Source organism: Podarcis tiliguerta (assembly GCF_965153285.1).
Source record: "Podarcis tiliguerta genome assembly, chromosome: 16".
NCBI classification, from domain to species: Eukaryota; Metazoa; Chordata; class Lepidosauria; order Squamata; family Lacertidae; genus Podarcis; species Podarcis tiliguerta.
The window spans coordinates 26,299,858-26,321,112 of NC_139549.1; the positions used below are offsets into that span (position 1 = coordinate 26,299,858).

Sequence of the window (21,255 nt, forward strand, 5' to 3'; positions counted from 1 at the left end):
TCACCTACCTAATGGTAGAGCCGGCCCTCTGCCTAATGGTAGGGTCAACTGACACTCAAGTTATCCCACCAATGCCTATGATGAAATAATTTTTGCATTGTTTCGAGAGCCTGTTTTGGGTTTCACCAGAGACAACATATAAACATACAAACACACACACCTGTCTGTTTCGCATGGAGCACAATGCCATCCATGCTTCCCTCTCTGGAAAACTTTGTTCTCTGTCCCATGTAGCAAACAGAGGGACATCCCTTCTGCTGTGTGGTCTTCATGAGGACACTTCTGTACCGAGCCGTGTACTTTGCTTTCTGTCACATATGTGTTGTTGTTGTGGATTCTGGCCTTGATGCTATTCTTGCGCCGTGATGCCAATAGCATCATACCTTGGCAGATTGACTCAGGGCTGTGTGTTTTTGTTAAAATAAGAAAAATGCCAGCTCCCATCAAGCTGGATATGTGTGTCGTGCAACAAACACACGTGGCCTCTAAACACAGCCGTGCATGCAAATCTGTGAGCATCTGTGTCCATGTTCTCAGCCCTGCCAAAAGGAGGGTGCAATGCTTTGCAGCACTGCCTTTTTTAATTTTTGGAAGGCGATTGCCCAAAGCTGCCAGCAGCACCATGAAGAAACAAGCTCCCTTTCTCTGTCTCCCATGAAAACAACGATGGGGTTGTTAATGTTTACTGCGTACGATCCAAAGGTCCCTGTGAAGGGAAGACGGCTAGCTTTTTATAGCTGCATGAGAATGTCAGGATGAAACGTTTCTGCCAGAGCCCAGGCCGATGCATTGCTATATAAGGCAGCCGTTGCTTCTCCAGTGGGGCCAGGAACTCTCAAGACCAGATTCCACTCCGGGGCCCCAGAATGCTGCTGGGAGGTGCCTCTTGTGAAAGCAAAACAAGACAGCACCCCACGTAATGTGGAACAGAGGAGGGTGGCGGAGGCTGAGCAGGATTTCTGATGGTGAGGGAACCGAACAGGCCTGCATTAGGTTTGGCTGAATGACCAAAGGCCCACTGTGCCCTTTGCCACTGATCCTGTAATACTTGCTATTTTTCTAAAAAGAAATACGCTCGGCATTGAAGCCCTGCTCTTTGAAATCCTGATCACATAAATGCACAGACAGTCACTTCTGGAATTTCAACAGGCACTGCCCTTCTGCTATCTTCCTTTACATTATTATTATTATTATTATTAATTAATTTATTTATTTCACTATTTTCAAAAATGAAACGCAAAGCATCTTTTAAAAAAATGAACAATAAAAACAAGGATAGAACAACCTGAAATGCACAAATAACATGTAGGTAACTTTAAGGACCAAAAGGGACGCGGGTGGCGCTGTGGGTAAAACCTCAGCGCCTAGGACTTGCTGATCGCATGGTCGGCGGTTCGAATCCCCGCGGCGGGGTGAGCTCCCGTCTTTCGGTCCCAGCACCTGCCCACCTAGCAGTTCGAAAGCACCCCTAAGTGCAAGTAGATAAATAGGTACCGCGTTATAGCGGGAAGGTAAACGGAGTTTCCGTGCGCTGCGCTGGTGCTGGCTCGCCAGAGCAGCTTCGTCACGCTGGCCACGTGACCCGGAAGTGTCTCCGGACAGCGCTGGCCCCCGGCCTCTTAAGTGAGATGGGCGCACAACCCTAGAGTCGGACATGACTGGCCCGTACGGGCAGGGGTACCTTTACCTTTACCTAACTTTAAGGACTAGAAACTTACTTTTTAAAAAACAGCAGGACACTTACTACTGTGGCCATTGCCCATTTTGTGCCTGTTCCCATATGGCCAGACCTAACTCCTGATCAAATGACCAAAGAGTGTATATTGAATGCATAGAGATAGAGGTGGGATTATGGCCCCACTAGAACACCAATTCATTCATTGGCTCTTCTGAACAGACCACTTAAGTCTGTCCTTACGTCTCCTGCATACAGACAGCTGTTGAAATGGAGCAGGGAAATCCAGCTGCGATGCTGGTGTTCCACACAATATCTTTTCCTAGGTGTCACCGAGGGTAGACACAGATTGGAGAGATGCGGGTGGGTGGCACCTGCCCCTGCAATGCCCAATTTGGGCCTGAGGCCTCTCCAGCATCCGGCTCTTTCTCAGGCTTCATAGAGACTAGCAACTTTGGAAATCTTTCCCTTTTAAAAAAATGCCCACCGACGTCCTCAGGGAACTCAGTTCTGTATGCAGTTCCGACATTCCAGCGGTGTCACCTTGGGAATACCAGGCTGCCCTGGGTATTGTAAGCAAACTTATATTGGTACACATGGGAAGCGCTGTGGTTACTAATATGCAGCTGCTCCAAGTGTCTTGCCAGGATGTACGGGCCGCCCAATTCATGTTCAGCAGGAGCCCCAAGAGACGCTTCTGTCATCAGCCTTCTCTTGAACTCACAAAGAGCTACGCCTGTGCCTTGCAGGCTAGGCATGATTTCACCTCCAATTGTTTTGGTCCAGGCAGCAGACGAGATCAGAGAAACCCTTTCTTCTTCTCTGCCCTCTTTCTAGTCTGTTGCTGGAAGGACGTCTGCAGTGCACAGAGGGCTTTTGATGTCATTTCCAAAGCGTGGGGGGGGGGACACGACCTTTGTTGGCCACTGGAAGTGAATTCTAGTCCCTGGCTGCTCAGAGCTGTAACAAGCAGAAGGTGTGTGTATGTGTGAAGTGGTATGTATTGAAAGATGAGGGGTAGGGGGTGGGGGAGACAGACGTAACTTACTAAGCAAGGTGGAAATGGTTTATACACATCTTTGCTGTCCTGTACACACGTATACCTCTCCGGGGAGGGGAGAAAGGTTCTGCAGCTTCTTAGCAAGTCCTTGCAGGGGAGGAGACAGGGGTAGGTGCTGAGCACCTACTGGCTAGTATCCGAATGTCGCCAGCATATTTCCCCTTGCACAAATCCCTGTGGTACATTTTCAACAGCTTTACAGTTTTCAATAGTTTTAGAGTGTTATTTAGGGGTGGGTGGAGGTGGTGTGGTGAAAGGGGGGGAAATGTGATACTTAAAACGTTGCGATATTCCTTAAAAGCACATGGGGTAGCTCAAAGAGTCAGTCCACAGTTTCTGCTTGCGCTGCAAATGGTGACGCCAGGTTCCTGTGGCAGGAAAAGAGCCTCTGTTCAGATGGTTACGTCTGTCTTCCCCTTAAGTCTGGTCTTTCCTTCGCCAACCATGTGCCCTCCAAGGAGTTTTGGATCACAACTCCCATCAGCCCCGGCCTGGCCATACTGGCTGGGGCTGATGGGAGTTGTGGTCCAAAACACCTTGATGGGCAAAAGGTTAGCCGAGGGCTAGGCTGGCCTCTCTGCTCACTGAAAGCATTGGAGCAGACCTGGGAGGAACCGGGAGGTAACTTCCTCTATTGTATCATTTGCTTGCTGCTGGTTTGGCGGAGAAGATCCACCATGAAGACAAGACATGCTATACAGCTGTCCAGACGAGCGAGGAGGGGTCAACAGCCGGGGAGTACCAAGGCCCGCTCATGGTGCTGGCCCAGAACTGCGCTGTGATGCACAACATCCTGGGGCCGGCGTGTATCTTCCTCAGGAAGGGATTCGCAGAGAACAGGCAGCCAGTACGTAAGTTGCACCCGGACGGGCAAGGCAAAGACTGCAGAGCCCAGAGGGTGTGTGGAATCATGTGCCCTCGCTCTCCTGTGGATTGAAAGCAAAAAAAAAAAAAAAGCATGTCGCCACCTGGGTCTCAAGAGATCCCCATCACCTCCTTCCAGAATGGTTGGGGTGTGGGGAATGGGGGGAGAAATGGTCAGCACTACGGCCAACGATCGCTTCTCCTCTCATACCCGTGGTTCAATAAAACACAATGCTAATAAAGCAAACGTGCAGCCCTTTCACGACACCCAAAATCAGCTGCTCGAGGCAACTGCCTCATTCTGGCTCTTGGTAGGGCCAGTCCTAATGGTAGGGCCGGCTAAGTAGCATCCAAAACCTGTCACTTCACTTTGCCACATCAGCAGGGCCAACTTTGAGTCATTACATTGGTCAATCTGTCATGGGTGCTTTAGCTGAGATACCTGCGTTGCAGGGGGTTGGACTAGATGACCCTGGGGACCCCTTCCCACTCTACAGACTTATGATTCCTGAGACACCTTACAGCAGTGGTGTGGAACCTCAGGCCCAGGGGTCAAATGTGCCCCCCCCCAGCATCTCTAGCTGTCTCTCAGAACTCTCCCCAGGCAACACCCCTCATTGCCCATCTCCAAAGTGTTTTTGGCTGGCTGGAATGTGTCACTGATCTCTGCTCATGGCTCTTGCTTCCCTGGAAGGAGGGTACATAGGAGGGCTGTGAGTGTAGAAACTGGCTGACTGTACAAAGGTAACATTTACAAGTGTTGCTCCACCCACTGTTGTCTCTGGCCCTGCCCACCACTGGCATGTGGCCCTCTGAAGCTTTCCCAGTAGGGAATGTGGCCCTCAGGATGAAAAAGGGTCCCCAACCCTGTTTTATGGGGTAAAGTTGGCCATCTATTACTCCAGGTTTGTCAATGAGAATAACCCTTACTTTGGCCCTTCCTAGGTCATGGGGAGGGGAATCCTTAGAGAGAGAGAGAACCAGGCAAACTGCCACTAAGGTTTACTGCCGCCACCCCTTCCGATCAGACTAAATAAAAGCAGCAGGAGAAATTGGATAATGGCACACTTTGAAATTGCTGGCTTGGTGAGGGAGATTTTCAGCTCAAGAGATCCTCCTCCAACAAGGAGAGAGGAATCTTTGCTTTGGCTAGGGAGCGGGCAGGAATGTGATTAATTTCTCCTTGAAGAGTGAATCCTACCTAATTTGCACATTCCCAAACAACATGCAAACCAAAACACGGCTGTCCTTTGAAAAACCCACATCTCTCTTAATTTTGCAATGCAGATCTCCAGCTAAGCAACACGTGAAAAATGCTTATGTGAGTCCAGAAAAATGCACATATTGTAACATTAAAAAATGCATTATGTAAGGGGAATACTGAATTGCAAAAATGTGCTGCATTAGGCAAAACTGCATACAATAATGAGTTGATTAGGAGAAATTTACATTAAATTGCTGATGAGTTTTCATTAGGGCTTTTGTTTTCTTAAATAACAATCACAAACTGATGTGGAAATGCAGAGAACTGAACTTCGGAATGGACAGATGAGCAACTGAGAGAAACTGAAACGGAGGGATTTCCCCAGCTCTGTCTCTGGCCCACCCCTCTGCAACCCAGTGGGTTTGCCCCACTGGAAGGAGGCTCTGAGCACCTGCTGTTCTTTCACAAGCACAGGAGTCGGTGGGGAACTAGCATTGTGGGCTTGAGACCCAGGAAATGGAGGACACCCTTTTGTGGGAACCTGCTGTGGGCCTAGAGCAGCTTGATGGGGGCAAGAAGGTAGAGGCTGAGAACTGGGAGTGGTCTGCCCACCTTCCTATGCCATCAATTGCCTGGAGATCTGGAGATGTTGCCCCTTCTTCCTGGGCAGCCAGCAGTGCATTTCCAGCCTGGGCTTTCCTTTCTCTTGCTGCAGCTTTCTCCACCCATCCCATCCACCCTTGAAAACAAGATGTTGGGCGTTTGCAAGTACTTCTTGCCTGGGCTGAATCATTGTCTCATGTTACCTTTGTCTGCAGATGCTCCAGTCTCTCTCAGGAGCTGCCTTTCTGCCCTAGACATCTGAGGAATGGATGGGGCCATAGCTTAGTAGTAGAGCATCTGTTTTGCATGCAGATGGTCCCAGGTCCAATCCCCAGCAGCATCTCCAGGTAGGCCTGGGGGAGACCTCTGAGTCTGAAACCCTGGAGAGCCATTACTGCCAGTCAGGGTAGATAACAGTGAACTAGATGGACCCAGTGGTCTGACTCAGTAGAAGGCAGCTGCCTAGGTTTCCTGAGTTGGTGCCTACAGCTTCCAGAGCCCCAGTATTTTCTTACTAGCCAGGGGTTTTTTTTTGGAGATCTCAGAGCAACATGGGAGGGGCTCAAATGGCATGAGATGTTTCCACCAGTTCAGCCGACTGCTGGGAGGGAGGTACCAGCAGCTCCCAGCTCTTCTAGGGAGAGCTCATCATGGCCACCAGCCTAATTCTGCCTTCCACTTTCTGTTCCTAGAAACAAGGCAATCTTGGCTCTCTGGCGTGAGCATCTCTAATGAGCTGGTGTAAATCTGAGAAGTGGAAGGACATGGCTAGTGGGATAGGCTTCAGAAACGCAGCTCTTTCTCAGGTTCACTTGCTGGGAAGGATAATGTTATGGGGTTTTAATTCTTCCATGTGCCTTTTTGCCTTGGGGGAGAGACTGTAGGCCACTGGCAGAGCACCTGCTTTGCATGCAGAAGGTCCCAGGGTCAATTCCTGGCAGCATCTCCACTCAACATGCTCTCTCTGGAACCAGGGCCAGAAAAGAACCCTATGTCCCTGCCTGGGATCTTGAAGGTTTGCTGCTGGTCAGAGTAGACCAACTTGACCAACCTGATGCCTTCCAGTTATTTTGAACTACCATTCCCATCAGCCCCTGCAAGCATGGCTGTGCTGGAGGAGAAAATATGGCTGTAGCCAGGAGGAGTCCAAAGCCTCTGGAGGGCACCAAGTTGGCAAAGTCCGCAGGAGACAATACTCTGGCTTTGATGGACCAATGGGATGACATTGGCCTCTACATATGCCCAGAGGTTCCTGCCTTAACCTTGATTTCGTCTAAAGGAGCTGGCTTTAATCCCTGTTGTTGTTCCCTTGCAGGACAGAGAACTACGGCCGGAAGAAATAGATGGTAAGGTTCTTGATTGTCTTCTTTATACCTATAAAATGGAGTAGATAAGACTGTGACAGCTAGGCATGCTAGCTATATGATACCTCCAGATGAGAGGCAGCAGGCCAGCTGAATGCCAGCTACAGGGTTACAAGAGTGGGAGCAGGGCAGCTGCAAGTGGCGTCTAGTAGTCCCTGTGAAAGGCTGGACTACATGCTCCTTTAGAATCACAGAACTTCAGAGTCGCAAGGTGGATCCAAAGGGTTATTTAGTCCAACCCCCTGCAGCACAGGAATCACAGCTTTAGCCTGATTCGGCTGCAGGGCAGCTCTCATGTTCATATGCTGCTTTTGAGGGGAAAGCACTACTGGCCTTCTGGGGTTTCCAACAACGAGATGCCAGCCACCCTCACTTCCTGGTTTTGTACCGACCTGAATGATAATTCACAAATTATTTAAGAACATAAGAAGACCCTGTTATAGCAGGTCAATGGCCCATCTAGTCCGGCATCCTGTTCTCACAGTGGCCAACCAGATGCCTGTGGGAAACCTGTAAGCAGGACCTGAGCACGAGAGCCCTCTCCTCTCCTGTGATTCCTAGAAACACTCGTACCTTGGATCCCGAACGCCTCGGCTCCCAAACAAATTGGCTCCCAAACGATCGAAACCCGGAAGTGAGTGTTCCGCTTTTCGAATGTTCTTTGGGAAGCCAAACGTCCGATGGGGTTTCCATGGCTTCTGATTGGCTGCAGGAGCTTCCTGTAGCCAATCAGAAGCTGTGCTTTGGTTTCCTCATGTTCTGGACGTCGAACAGACTTCCGGAACGGATTCCGTTCGACTTCCAAGGTACAACTGTATTTGGAATCATTACTGCCTCTGACTGTGGAGGCAGAGCATAGCTATCCTGGCTAGCAGCCACTGATAGTCCTATCCTCCTTGAAATTGAGGAAGTGTAAGAAGTTGCATTGCCTCACTATCCATCTGGAGGTGTATGCTTTTATTTAAACTAGGGTAGCCATGTATCCTACTGCACCATAGGTGGGGAACCTTCATCAGACTAAAGTTCACATTTCCTTATGGGGAACAAACAAAGCACCTCTCTCCTCCATCCAGACTAGCAAGAGTTCCAGGGCGCATTGTCAGAGACTGGCAGGGGTCTGAAGAGTGTGTGGCAAAGGCCAGGGGCTGGGAGTGCAACTCAGAAGAGGGGACCAGCAATTAATGGGGTCAGGTGCCACCCACAAGGCAGGAGCCAGGCCCATGGGAGAAGGAAGAGTCAGGGCAGTTTGAGACAGAGGAAGGCATGCAGGATGTGGTAGAGGAAGAGGAACTATTCAGACAAGGGAACAGCCGGTTGACTCCCCACCTAGAACCAAGAGGGGCTTGAAGAGGGAAGAGCAGCAATGACTTCCATGTAGGAGAAGTCTCAGTTTGCGGGCACACAACCCATCAGAGGAGGGCATATAAGCCAAACAAGAGGAGTGGACCCACTATTTCTGCAACTGCTTCGCATGGTCCAGACCTGTGGACAGCTGCCCAGAGGCTAAAAATATGGGTGCATGTGTATAGCTGGAGCACTGGGGGAGCTGCTGTAAGTGTTTCACTTGTCAATAAAGAGACAGCTATCAGATGTGTGCCTTCTATAGCTGGGGCAGCAGGCCATAAAATGCATTCCAGCCAGGTGAAAACACTCTCAGAGACTGTGAACTGGAGTCATTGAGAGGTGTGGCTAGTGAGGGTGTGTGGTTCAGGGAGAGAGTCCCAGGAGCTGAATAGAAAGGTTTAGAGAGCCATATTTAGCTCCTGGGCCTGAAGTTCCCCACTCCTGTACTATAAGAAGCACAGCCTTGGTATTTGAAGGCATTCTTTCTGTTTCAAGGACTGTCTGGTTTACTTCCAGTTCAAAGAACCATAAGAAGAGAGGAGGGGCCCAGGATTGGTCTAAAGCAGGCTTCCTCAAACTCGGCCCTCGAGATGTTTTTGGCCTACAACTCCCATGATCCCTAGCTAGCAGGAGCAGTGGTCAGGGATGATGGGAACTATAGTCTCAAACTGGAGGGCCGAGTTTGAGGAAGCCTGGTCTAAAGTCTCCTCTAGCATCAGGAGAGCCCTGAGAAGATATCCCACAGCTTGAAACCCCAGGACCTAGAAGTGGAAAGTAGTAGCCCTTTACTGGCCAGATGCAGCATTCAGGGAGTAAGGCTTCTCGCCAATGAATACCTAGCACAGGCTATAAAGATCTCCTAGTTGCTCCAGAACACTGCTGAAGCAACTTGTGTGTTGTGCCTCAGCTGGAGGATTACTGACCATTTTCCTGAAACTCACCTCTATGTCCCTCTCCAAGGTGCTGATGTTGGTGCCTCACCTTCCTGTCTGCTTGGAACTCCTGGCCTCCCCTTTGCTTCCATGTGGATCAGACACATGGTAGCACTGGGTTGGGGCTGTTGAGAGCTGGAGTACACAACACCTGGAAGGCATCTGGCTGGGGAAGGCAATGCTAAAATACTCTGTTGCCACAGACCTTTCACACACTCCTTTCTGTCTCCATGCCAGCAACATGTCAGATCATACGGCACGGTCCATTTTGTGGACACCTCATACAGCTTAGCCTCAATAGCAGGAGGACCTAGACAACATGATGAGGACCAGGGCCTGTGGCAGAAAATCCACAGGGTATGCCCCTCCTAGTCATTAATTTGAGGCACAGTCATCCCCAGCGTTAAGGAAAATAGCTCAGTGGTAGAGCATCTGCTTGGCATGCAGAAGGCCACAGGTTAAATCCCTGGCACTTCTAGGTCAGGCTGGGGGAGATTCCACTCTTGAAACCCTTGAGAGCTGCTGCCAATCAGTGTAGATGATACAGTGGTACCTCGGATTACAAACTTAATTCGTTCCAGAGGTCCGTTCTTAACCCGAAACCGTTCTTAACCTGAGTGTGCTGGTCCCGGGGGTAAGGTACCTTGGGTGTAGCAGAGTCCACACGAAGAGGGGCAAGGTCCGAGGCAGAGTGCCGGGCGGTGAACAGGAACGCTGGAACAGGAGGCTGTGCAGGGAACAGGAACACCGGATGGTCGGGGACAGGAGGCCGAGCAGGGAACAGGAGTACCGGATAGTCAGGAACAGGAGGCCGAGCAGGGATCAGGAACGCAGGAAGGTCCGAAGCCAACAACGACGTTGCTCCCGCAACCTGGGGCCGGGCTGACTGGGCTTTTATCCTCTTCTAAGGCCAGGGGCGGTCCCGGCCCCCAGGAGCCCCGCCTCCCCTGGCCTTAAGGCGAGCACTCCTCCTGGGGGCAACCAGTTCCCTTCGCCTCTCTGCTCTAAACCTCTGCAGATCAGGAGAGGCCGAAGGGTTACTGGGCCCTGGAGGAGGCTCACCTGTGGCCACTGAGTCGTCAAGCCTCTCTGGGGCCAGAAGGGCTTCACCTGGGGCCAGCTCCTGATGCACTGCCACAGGTGCAGGCTCTTCAGCATCTAGGCCTTGCCCCAGTTCAGCCGGCCCTGGAGGCGGGGACTCCTGTGCAGGCCGGGATTCCTCTGTTTCATCCTCCGAATCGGAATCCCAGGCCATCACACCATCCCCCCTCCCAGGCCCCCCCCTCAACCGAGGGTCCGGACCCGGCTTGCCGGGGTACGTCGCATGGAACTCTCGGAGGCAGGCAGGTGCGTGGACGTTGGCCGCAGGTTCCCAGGAACGGTCCTCCGGTCCGTACCCCTTCCAGTCAATGAGATACTGCAGCTTTCCCCTGCGGTATCGGGAGTCCAGGATGCGTTCCACCTCGTACTCAGGCTCTCCCCGAACCAACACTGGCTGCGGTCGGGGACGGTTCGGGTGGAACTCGTCGGGTGGGGCCACCGGACTCAAAAGGGACCTGTGGAAGACCGGGTGAACCTTCAGGGTTGCGGGTAACCGGAGACGAAATGCCACAGGAGAGACTTGGTCTACGATAGGGAACGGGCCGGTGAAGCGGGCGTCCAACTTCCGCGAAGGTCGAGAGGGGTGGAGGTGGCGAGTGGAGAGCCAAACCAGGTCACCGACGCGAAGTTCCGGCCCCACCTGGCGGTGGCGGTCGGCCTGGGCCTTGTACGCTTCCTTGGCCTGGTGCAGTTGCTCCACCAAAAGCTGTTGCTGGGACTGGAGCTCTTGAAGCCACTCCGTCACCGCCGGGACTGCGGATGTCGGCAGCACCTCTGGAAACAGCCGTGGATGATAACCATAACTGGCCTGGAACGGGGTCTGCTGGGTGGACGCATTCACCGCGTTATTGTAGGCGAACTCCGCCAATGCCAGGTGGTCGACCCAGTCATCCTGCTGGTAGCTGCAGTAACACCGGAGGTACTGCTCCAGCACCGCGTTCGCCCGTTCCGTCTGGCCATCGGTCTGTGGGTGATAGGCTGACGAGAGGCAGACCTCCGTCCCGAGGGTCTGGTGTAGTGCTTGCCAGAACCGGGATGTGAACTGAACGCCCCGGTCGGACACCACGCGCTCAGGTAGGCCATGCAGGCGGAAGACATGCTGAAGGTACAGCTGAGCAGTTTCCTTGGCTGTGGGTACAGATGGACAGGGAGCGCAGTGCACCATCTTGGTGAAATGGTCGGAGAAAACCAGAAGGCAGGTACAGCCACGAGACGAGGGTAAGTCCACTACAAAGTCCAACGAAACCGTGTGCCAAGGGTGCGGTGGAACTGGCAATGGCTGAAGTAGGCCGGGGGGTCGCCCGGTAGGTCCCTTAGCGCGCCGGCAGACATCACAACCAGCAACGTAGCGAGCCACGTCAGCCTTCAGGCGGGGCCACCAAAACTCTCGACTGACCAGATGGGTGGTCCGATACCGTCCAAAGTGCCCCGCTGCTGGGGCATCATGGGCCATCCGGAGAACCTCCAGCCGTAGTGGCCCTGGCGGGATGTACAGACGACCGTGGTGCAGCAGAAGGCCCTGATGCAGGACCAGCCCCGGATACTGTGGGCTGGACCCTTCAGCCAGCTCCCGGAGTCGTTCCTGGGCCCAAGCGTCGACCCGCTGCTGTTCCCGCACCCGAACCTGCAGTGGCTGCGCCTCCTGGGTGGCCAGGAATGCAGCCGGAGGTAGGATCGTGGTGGGTTCTGCTTGCTGTACCGTGTCTGCGTTGTCTTCAGGTTTCCGGGACAGGGCATCCGCCTTCTGATTCTGAGAGCTAGGGATGTAGCGGATCCGGAACTGGAACCGGGAAAAGAACAACGCCCACCGGATCTGTCTTTGGTTCAGCTTGCGGGTGGTCTGGAGGTACTCCAGGTTCCGGTGGTCGGTTCTCACCTCCACCGGATGTCGTGCCCCCTCAAGATGGTGGCGCCAGACCTCAAAGGCTACCTTGATGGCCAGTAGTTCCCGCTCCCACACAGTATAGTTACGCTCCGCTGGTAGGAGCTGGCGGGAATAGAAGGCACAGGGTAAGAGTGGCGCTTCAGGACCAATCTGTTGAGACAAGACGGCACCGAGAGCCGTACTGGAAGCGTCGGTCTCCACCACAAAGGGTCGAGAGGGGTCAGGATGTTGTAAGATTGGTGCCCTCTGGAAACAGGCCTTCAACCCCTGAAACGCCTCCTCTGCCTCCTTGTCCCAGGAAAACGGCGTCTTTGGGCGCAGTAGCCGGGTCAACGGGGTGGTGCGATGAGCATAATCAGCGATGAAGGTCCGGTAGTAATTGGCGAACCCCAGGAAACGCTGTAGGTCCTTGCGGTTCCGGGGTGCCGCCCATTCTTGAACCGCTGTCACCTTCCCCGGGTCCATTTGCACCCCATCTGGAGAGAGCCGGTGACCAAGGAAGTCCACAGTCCGCTGATGGAACTCGCACTTGCTGAGCTTTGCGTACAAACGGTGCTCACGCAAGCGCTGCAGCACGGTCCGGACATGTCCCTCATGGCGGGCCGGGTCACGGGAGTAAATCAGTATGTCATCCAAATACACCACCACGTACTTGTCTAACAAGTCCTGAAACACGTGGTTGATGTAGCGTTGAAACACAGCAGGCGCGTTGCACAAACCGAAAGGCATAACCAAATATTCGAACTGCCCGTACCGGGTCCCAAACGCTGTCTTCCACTCATCCCCGGCTCGGATCCGAATCAAGTTGTAGGCCCCCCGGAGGTCCAGCTTGGTGAACACCTGTGCCCCTTGCACCCGCTCCAGCAGCTCCGAGATAAGGGGCAAGGGGTACCGGTCTGGGACGGTAATTTTGTTCAGGGCTCGGTAATCATGGCAAGGGCGGAGTTCCCCACATTTCTTCTTAACAAAAAGCACCGGTGCCGCGGTGGGCGAGGTGGAAGGCCTAATGAACCCACGCTCCAGGTTCTTGCGCAAGAAGTCCTGCAAAGCCTCGCGCTCTGGCTCTGTTAGGGAATATAAGCGACTCACTGGTAAAGGCGCTCCGGGTTGGAGGTCTATGCCGCAGTCAAAAGGCCGATGCGGCGGCAGCTGGTCTGCCCCCCGTTCCTCGAACACGTCCTGGTAGTCCTGGTACACGGCTGGGAGCGTGGGTGCTGCCTCCTCTGAGGGCGCGGACGCCAGCGTTCCGGATTGAGCATGGGAACATGGGACTGGGAAGTGCACGGTCCGTTTGACCCAGTCAATCTGCACGTTGTGGGCTTCCAGCCAGTCCATCCCGAGCACCAGGGGGAAGCGGGGCATAGAGGCAATGTCCAAAGTTCGCAACTCCCGGTGCTGCTGGAGACACAGGACCAGAGGCTGGGTCTCCTGAGTAACGGCACCTGACCGCAGAAGTCGTCCGTCAATCGCTTCCACCTGGACCGGTACTGGCTTGTTCCGAAGTGGCACCTGATGATGGGCGGCAAAAGCAGCGTCCATATAGGAGCGGGTTGCCCCTGAATCTACCAAAGCATGGGTGAGGATCCAGGGCCCACCTGGAGGGTATAAACGTACCGAAACCATAAGATGTTGCAAGTCCATTGGTGCGGGCCCATTCTGTACGGTTTGGGACCCCCGGTAGCTAGGGCCATCAGCTACTGGGGTTGGCGGTTTCCCTGCGGCTGGCGTTTCTCAGGGCAGGACCGAGCGAAGTGTCCACTTCCGCCACAGTAAAGACAGAGATTTCCATCCCGACGCCGCGCCTTCTCTGCGGGGGAAAGGCGTGGCCGCACTGCCCCGAGCTGCATAGGCTCCTCCGTTAAATCAGTTGTGACCGTGGGGCTGCCGGAAAAAGCTGGTGCCGTGAACTGGAAGTGTCGGCGACCCCGGGCCTGACGACGATCCTCCAACCGGTCGTCTATTTGTAGACTCCGTTGAATGAGAGTGTCCAGCGTGGTGGGGCGTTCCATTGTGGCCAACTGGTCCAGTACCTCGTCCGAAAGCCCTTCGAGATACTGGTCCCGCAGTGCCGAGTCATTCCAGGTCAAGTCCTGTGCCAACAGCCGAAACTCCGTGGTATATGTGGCCACCGTGGACTTGCCCTGTTTCAAATGCCGAATCGCCCGGTTGGCTTGACTCTCTTTCTGGGGGTTGCCGAACGCGGCCTCCAAACGATTGCAAAACCCCGTATAGTCTGCCAGCAAGGGGGAGTCTTGCCTGAGTAGCGGCAACGCCCACTTGGCCGCCTGGTCCTTTAACAAGCTAATCAAAAAGTGCACCTTGGTACGGTCGTCAGGAAAGTTCCGGGCTCGCCCCTGAATATACAGTTTGGCCTGGGCCAGGAACATGGGAAAGCTGGCCGGGGCTCCATCAAATTTCTCAGGCAAAGCCACTGGGTACTTGCCCGGAGCCGGGGCGTCGGCCCCAGGAGCCGGTAGGGCTTCCAAGCGTTGCTGAAGTGCCTCAACCGCGTCACTGAGCTGCTGCACGGTGTGAGACAAGGCCTGGTTCTCCTGGGCCAAAGCCACCAGTGCAGCCGCCTGTTCAGCCATGGCCTCTGGCTCTTCCCGAACGCACCCCTACGAAGGGGGAGTGCGGGAGGTGGCGGGAGCAAACTGTGCTGGTCCCGGGGGTAAGGTACCTTGGGTGTAGCAGAGTCCACACGAAGAGGGGCAAGGTCCGAGGCAGAGTGCCGGGCGGTGAACAGGAACGCTGGAACAGGAGGCTGTGCAGGGAACAGGAACACCGGATGGTCGGGGACAGGAGGCCGAGCAGGGAACAGGAGTACCGGATAGTCAGGAACAGGAGGCCGAGCAGGGATCAGGAACGCAGGAAGGTCCGAAGCCAACAACGACGTTGCTCCCGCAACCTGGGGCCGGGCTGACTGGGCTTTTATCCTCTTCTAAGGCCAGGGGCGGTCCCGGCCCCCAGGAGCCCCGCCTCCCCTGGCCTTAAGGCGAGCACTCCTCCTGGGGGCAACCAGTTCCCTTCGCCTCTCTGCTCTAAACCTCTGCAGATCAGGAGAGGCCGAAGGGTTACTGGGCCCTGGAGGAGGCTCACCTGTGGCCACTGAGTCGTCAAGCCTCTCTGGGGCCAGAAGGGCTTCACCTGGGGCCAGCTCCTGATGCACTGCCACAGGTGCAGGCTCTTCAGCATCTAGGCCTTGCCCCAGTTCAGCCGGCCCTGGAGGCGGGGACTCCTGTGCAGGCCGGGATTCCTCTGTTTCATCCTCCGAATCGGAATCCCAGGCCATCACACTGAGGCTTGCTTTCACTAATGGGGCCTCCTGCTGCCAGCGCGCAATTTCCATTCTCATCCTGGGGCAAAGTTCGCAACCCAGAGCAACTACTTCCGGGTTAGTGGAGTTCGTAACCCGAAGCATTTGTAACCTGAGGTACCACTGTACTGAACTAGATGGACCAAAAGTCTGATTCAGTATAAGGTAGCATCCTATTTAAATCACCCCTTAATTGAAAACATTGAGAACACTGTCAACACTGACTCCAGGGTTTCAGACCAAGGAGAAATTCCTAGCCCTAACTAGAGATGCCACTGGGGGTTGAACCTGGGCCTCTCTGCATGCCAAGCAGCTGCTCTGCCACGGATGACCTGTGGCCCTTCTTTTCCAAAGTGGGTTCATTCCAGGCCATGTTTGTAGCCACCACTGACAGCCGCGTTCTCTGATTGGATTCACCTCAACAGAACTGAGAGAAGCCTTCAAGGAGTTTGATAAGGACAGGGATGGCTACATCAACTGTCGAGACCTGGGCAACTGCATGCGCACCATGGGCTACATGCCAACGGAAATGGAACTTATTGAGCTCTCCCAGCAGATCAACATGAACCGTGAGTGCCAGTCACCTGCCAAGGGGGCATCCCACCTCCCTCCACAGTGCCACTCTCACTCCCGGTTAGGTTTTTCCAGTCTTCTGGGCAATGTCTTCCTCATCTCCCTTTGGTCTGCCTTTCTGCACAAGCACAACTCCCCCAGGCCACTTCTAGACTAAGCTTATGCTTGGCTGCTGTACTCCATGCTCTGGCAAACTTCCAGACTGGATTATTCGAACTAGGGGTGTCAAAGAAATCTGTAGAAAGTTGACCTGCGGTTGTCTCAAACTAAGTTCTGCTAGTAACAACAACAATTTATTATTTATATGCTGCCCATCTGACTAGGTTGCACTAGCCACTCTTCGCAGCTTCTAACAATTTAAAACAGACACCCCGAAACTCGGTCCTCCAGCTGTTTGGGGACTACAGTTCCCATCATCCCTGACCACTGGTCCTGTTAGCTAGGGATAATGGGAGTTACAGTGGGCTGAGTTTGAGGATGCCTGATTTAAAACATCAAACCCACAAACAGGTCCTGAGCATAAGAACATTCTCCCGTCCTATGATTTGTAGCAACTGGTATTCAGAAGCATTACTGTCTCTGGCCATGGAAGCACAGCATAGCCAAGTAAGTCACATCCATCCATTTCAACGGGTCTCCTCTAAGTAGGACTCAGTTGGGTGCAGGCCGTGGATGCAATATTCCCCTTTTCACAGTCAGGAATGGGACCCCTTCCTGTGGATGCTTGGCAGTATTTGAAAACATGTTCCCCCTGAGTCCTCTCCAGGGTGAACATAACTGGCTCTTTCTCCTTGCCCTGACAGGACTTGTTTTCCATACAGCTGACCATCTTCGTTGCCCTTCCTCTGAACCCATTGCAATTTGTCTGTATTCTTCTTAAAATGGTGGTCAGTATCTTACTGTACTCCCTCCTCGCTCTGTGTTCCTAGAGGGCGGCCATGTAGATTTCGATGACTTTGTGGAGCTGATGGGACCAAAGCTTCTGGCAGAGACGGCAGACATGATTGGGGTCAAGGAGCTACGCGATGCCTTCAGGGAGGTGAGAGCCAGATTGTGCTGCCCCTTCAGTGTGTTGCAAACTGTCTACCAGTTCAAGGTGGTATACAGCTTGGGATCGGGATACCTGAAAGATCATCTAGCTCCTTATATGCACAACCCATCTCTGTACCTTGCAAATGGATCAGGCATCCTGCTTCCCACACTAGCCAATCAGATGCCTTGTGGAAGCTCACAGGCAGGGAATAAAGGTAAATCCCTGAGGTGGGATGAGGCCAAAGGGGGCTCATCTAGTCCAGCATTCTCTTATCACAGTGGCCAACTAGATGCTCTGACTGGAAATCCAGAAGCAGGACCCGAGCACAGCAGGAACTCTTGTAATTCCTAGTCACTTGTAATTCCCAGCCACTGGTATTCAGAAGCACACTGCCTCCAACATACGTAGTCATCATGGCTCGTGGCCATGGAGAGCCATGGATTTCTCCAAGGACCCCTCCAGACACTCCCTTTTTTGTGTGCATTTGTGATTTGTGCTCTTGGTGACATCAGGGCAGTTATGTGTGATCCCACTCTCAATACTTTTGCAAAATTTTCAGGATGCACATATAGCTTTGCTTTCAGTCAGTGCATGTCCTATAACTTTCTGCTGAAAGCCTGTAACTTTCCTTACCACAAATGTTTGGGGAGCATTTGTCCCACATTCGTTGTGCTATACTGCAAGGGTGCATCCCAGATGGCAAAAGTGCAGTAATGGGGAAGCATCTTGGAACAACTAATACAGCAGAATTGCATGTGGGCAGTCTACTATAAATCAAAATGTGAGTTTTAATCTTCCTCTGTGCCCTCCTCCAGATATTGCTAGACTTCTCACCATCCAGAACATTTAGCAGAGCTTGGTGGGAGCTGGGGGAGGGTGGGGGTGGACAGGTTCCTCCCTACCTCTGCAATGCACCTTTAAAGTGTTTTTCACAAAAGGCAGGATATAAATAACTTAAAGCAAAAAGCAGAGATACCAGTCTGGTTTCAATCAAGTGATGTTCTTGCCAGAGTGGCTCAAGAGGTGAGAAAGGACACTGGCAACTGTGGAGATGAGAGGGGTGGGTCCTGAGAAATCTGACCAGTTCCATTCTAACAGTCCCTGACATCTGTTGCTTCCTTGCAGTTTGATACAAATGGTGATGGAGAGATCAGCACCAATGAACTACGAGAAGCAATGAAGAAGCTGCTTGGGCAGCAAGTGGGGCACCGGGACATAGAAGATATAATAAGGGACGTCGACCTGAATGGAGACGGACGAGTGGATTTTGAAGGTGAGAGAGAGTGAGTGAGTGAGGGGTTTCCCACTGGACAAGCAGCAGATCTGCGCCCGGTTCCAATGAAGGGCATGCCCAATGTGAATCATGGACTAGCTGGATGCAGAGGAATGGTAGCAGGCACCAGCTGGGTAACCCTCAAGGGAATGCCCTCTTACTGCAACCAGCTGCCGTCCCCCCTGGTTTCCCAGGATCAGAAGAGGCATGAAGAGGGTGGAGCAGAGACAGACCTGTTGACTGAGTCTCAAATTGCTTGGGAAGGACCCTGGGGAGGAGGAGGCTGAGGCATCTGTGTGATGGCAGGGGCCTTCAGTCCTCACAACTGCCTTACTGGGGCAAGATCTACCAGGAAGAGTTGCTGTGCTTGTTAAGCCTGGCCTTCTGAGCTATTTGTTTCTTTGAATAAAGAGTCGGCTTCACTGACACTCTGTGAGTTATTACTGACCTGCTCCTGGCACTCACCCGACAATACGTCCCGTCAGGAATTGTCCTTGCAGGAAACATTGGAGGCAGGCAAAAGCACACAATAATGGTGTGAAGCAGGGCCTTAGGGAGAGTCCCGAGGGCCAGAAAGAGAGGCTTGGAGGGCCACATCCTGGATATTTGTGGCCAGGCTACCTCTGCCCATTGGGGATCTCCTAAACTTATGAAAAGTGTTTCATGGCATGGACATTTGGACCTCCAACAGGAAGCCTGGATCTAACAATAAAACACACATACAGTGTAAACCTGATCCTTAAGGGGGCATGCAACCCCCTGCAGAAAGGGCCAAATCCACTCACTGGTCAGGCAAACCGTTCTTCCACAGAACCTCCTTTAGCTTTTTGGCTCTCATCCATCTGTGACCAATCTCAACTGAGTCGGTTCATAATGTCAACATTTCTAAGAAGCTGCTATCTGGAAGCTGGTGAAGACCAAAGGAAGATATTTTTTATTTTGTTTTTAAATGTCCTGAATAATATTCAGTGCTTGAAGCAGCAAGTGATTGATTATTCATTATCACTATTCCTGCACAGCCCTCAGATCATCTAGTGCTTTGCAGCTGCCTTCTCCAACCTGATGCCCTCCAGATGTCTTGAACTGCAACTCCTATCAGACCCTAGTATGGCCATTTGATGCTGGGGCTGGTAAGAGCACACACTGTGCTGACTGAGGCTGACGGGAGCTGTAGCCTGAAATATATGGAGGGCATCAGGTTGGTGAAGGCTGGTGTAGGCAGTGGTGGTTGGTGCCTAACAGTAGGTGGCACCAGAGACTGGTAGGGCCAACAGTAGGTGGCACCAGAGCCTATGATAGTTAAGTGATTCTAGTTTTGTCCCCCTGCTGAGTTCTACAAGGGGCAACACTGAGACTAAGGAGGAGGAGGAAGCTGACAAACAGGGTCACCACTTGACTTAGTTGCAAGAAGGCAGGCAGCTGGAAGAATGTCTGGGCAGACTGAGACTAGCAAAGCAGTGCCTTACTCGCCCTAATCGACCAGCATCCTGACTCAGTATAAGGCCACTTTCTACGCACCTTCCTTCTCTATTGACACATCCGTACCATAAGTTTAAAGCAAATGACACCCCCAGAGAATCCTGGGAACTGTAGTTTGTTAGGAGTGCTGGAAATTGTAGCACTGTGAAGGTTAGGGCTGGGTGAAAACTGGTTTTCAACACTGATCTTTCACCAGCTAAACATCGCGATATATCAATATATCATGATGTCTGAAATAAAGATGGAGATATGTAGAGGCATTGGCAGGCTTCATGGTTTCTCCTGCATTGTGATTTTTGCTCTTGTGATTCGCTGCCTGCTGCAGGAAGCAGGGGAGAACTGAGCCAGCAGAGTTAACCGGGGCCGCAGGAATCGCGAGAAGCATTGGCTGGCTTCAGAGTTTTCCCCACACTGTGATTTGTGCATAGCATGCACGCACATCATGATTTGCAATATATTGCCAGGTCAAAAATTATGAAACCGATATCAAAATATGGACTTCAAACCAGTTTTGGATGACATATCTCGTCATCCTAGTGAGGGATGCACTACAGCTCCGAGTATTACTGGGGAAAGCTAGGACTGTTGAAGTGCTACATTAATGTGTTTTAAACGTATGATGTGGATCTTTTTTCCTTTTTCTCTTTCCTTCTTGCCTGCAGAGTTTGTCAGGATGATGTCCCGCTGAGTATGGTTCTTGGGCTGAAAATGAATCAGCAGCTGAGGGAAGACGAGGACCTGAATGGAGCGCCCAGCCCCAATGTTCCTATGCAAAGGCTGACGCACTGGCTGCGCTCGAGACAGTGCGAGACGCCAACCTGCCTCTCTGACCCAAAGTGGCCCTGATGCTCCTTCACCCTTCCACACTGTGAAAAAAGACGATCTCCAGCAACTGGAAGCGTTCCTGGGTGACGCTGGGCTCCAGGACCAGCCACGTTTGCAAGCGAAGGTGACAACTCTTTCCCTGCCTTGACTCTTCCGGCAAGCACTGCAGAGGTGAAAGAGAAGGAAGGGGTTCTCTCAAACTGGTGGCTTATGGCAAAAAGCCACCTGGGATTGGTGCCTGCCACTGATTGCACTCTTTTCCTTAGTGAACTGACTGTGTATTGGCCTCATGCCTCCTTGTGTTGTTAATCATCTGTGTTGAGTTATTTATAGCCTCCCCGGAATGTTCTTGTGTCTCCCTGCGGTTATGTTAATGAGAGCAAATATACCTTTGAAATGCAAAACATAAATAACAAGAGCAAGACTTTGGTAGGCCTGGCTCTTCTGTGGGAGGAGGAGAGGTGGCTTGAGGCAGTGGGGATGGTGACAGCGATGGAGCCGGCCCTACCATTAGACAACTGCTTGAGACAGCAGGTGTGAGGAGGAGGAGGAGGAAAGCCTCAGTGGCTCTGTCCTACCTCCATTGTCAGAGGCAGTAAAAGCCCCCAAATGCCAATCCTGGGAATCCCAGGTGGAAGAGTGCTGTTTTGCTCAGATTCTATTTCCAAGACATCTGGCTGGCTGCTCCGAGAACAGGTGACTGGACTCCATGGAACACTGACCA

General features: G+C 52.7%; 1 protein-coding gene across 9 annotated transcripts in view; it reads left to right on the forward strand.

The window, feature by feature from the left end:
* The window catches only part of CABP1 (calcium binding protein 1), an 81,405-nt gene extending 60,450 nt beyond the window's left edge, over window positions 1–20,955 (forward strand). For 7 of the 9 annotated variants that reach the window (XM_083417859.1, XM_083417857.1, XM_083417861.1 and 4 more), the window contains 6 exons: window positions 3,406–3,582; window positions 6,722–6,752; window positions 15,774–15,917; window positions 16,851–16,960; window positions 18,080–18,227; window positions 20,369–20,955. In XM_083417859.1, coding sequence (XP_083273985.1) covers window positions 3,406–3,582; window positions 6,722–6,752; window positions 15,774–15,917; window positions 16,851–16,960; window positions 18,080–18,227; window positions 20,369–20,394 — 636 coding nt within the window. In that variant the 3' untranslated portion in view covers window positions 20,395–20,955. Of the gene's footprint in view, window positions 1–3,405; window positions 3,587–6,721; window positions 6,753–15,773; window positions 15,918–16,850; window positions 16,961–18,079; window positions 18,228–20,368 lie in introns of all 9 variants that reach the window. The other 2 variants (XM_083417854.1, XM_083417855.1) reach the window with 2 other exon arrangements.
* The last annotated feature ends 300 nt before the right edge of the window (window positions 20,956–21,255 follow it).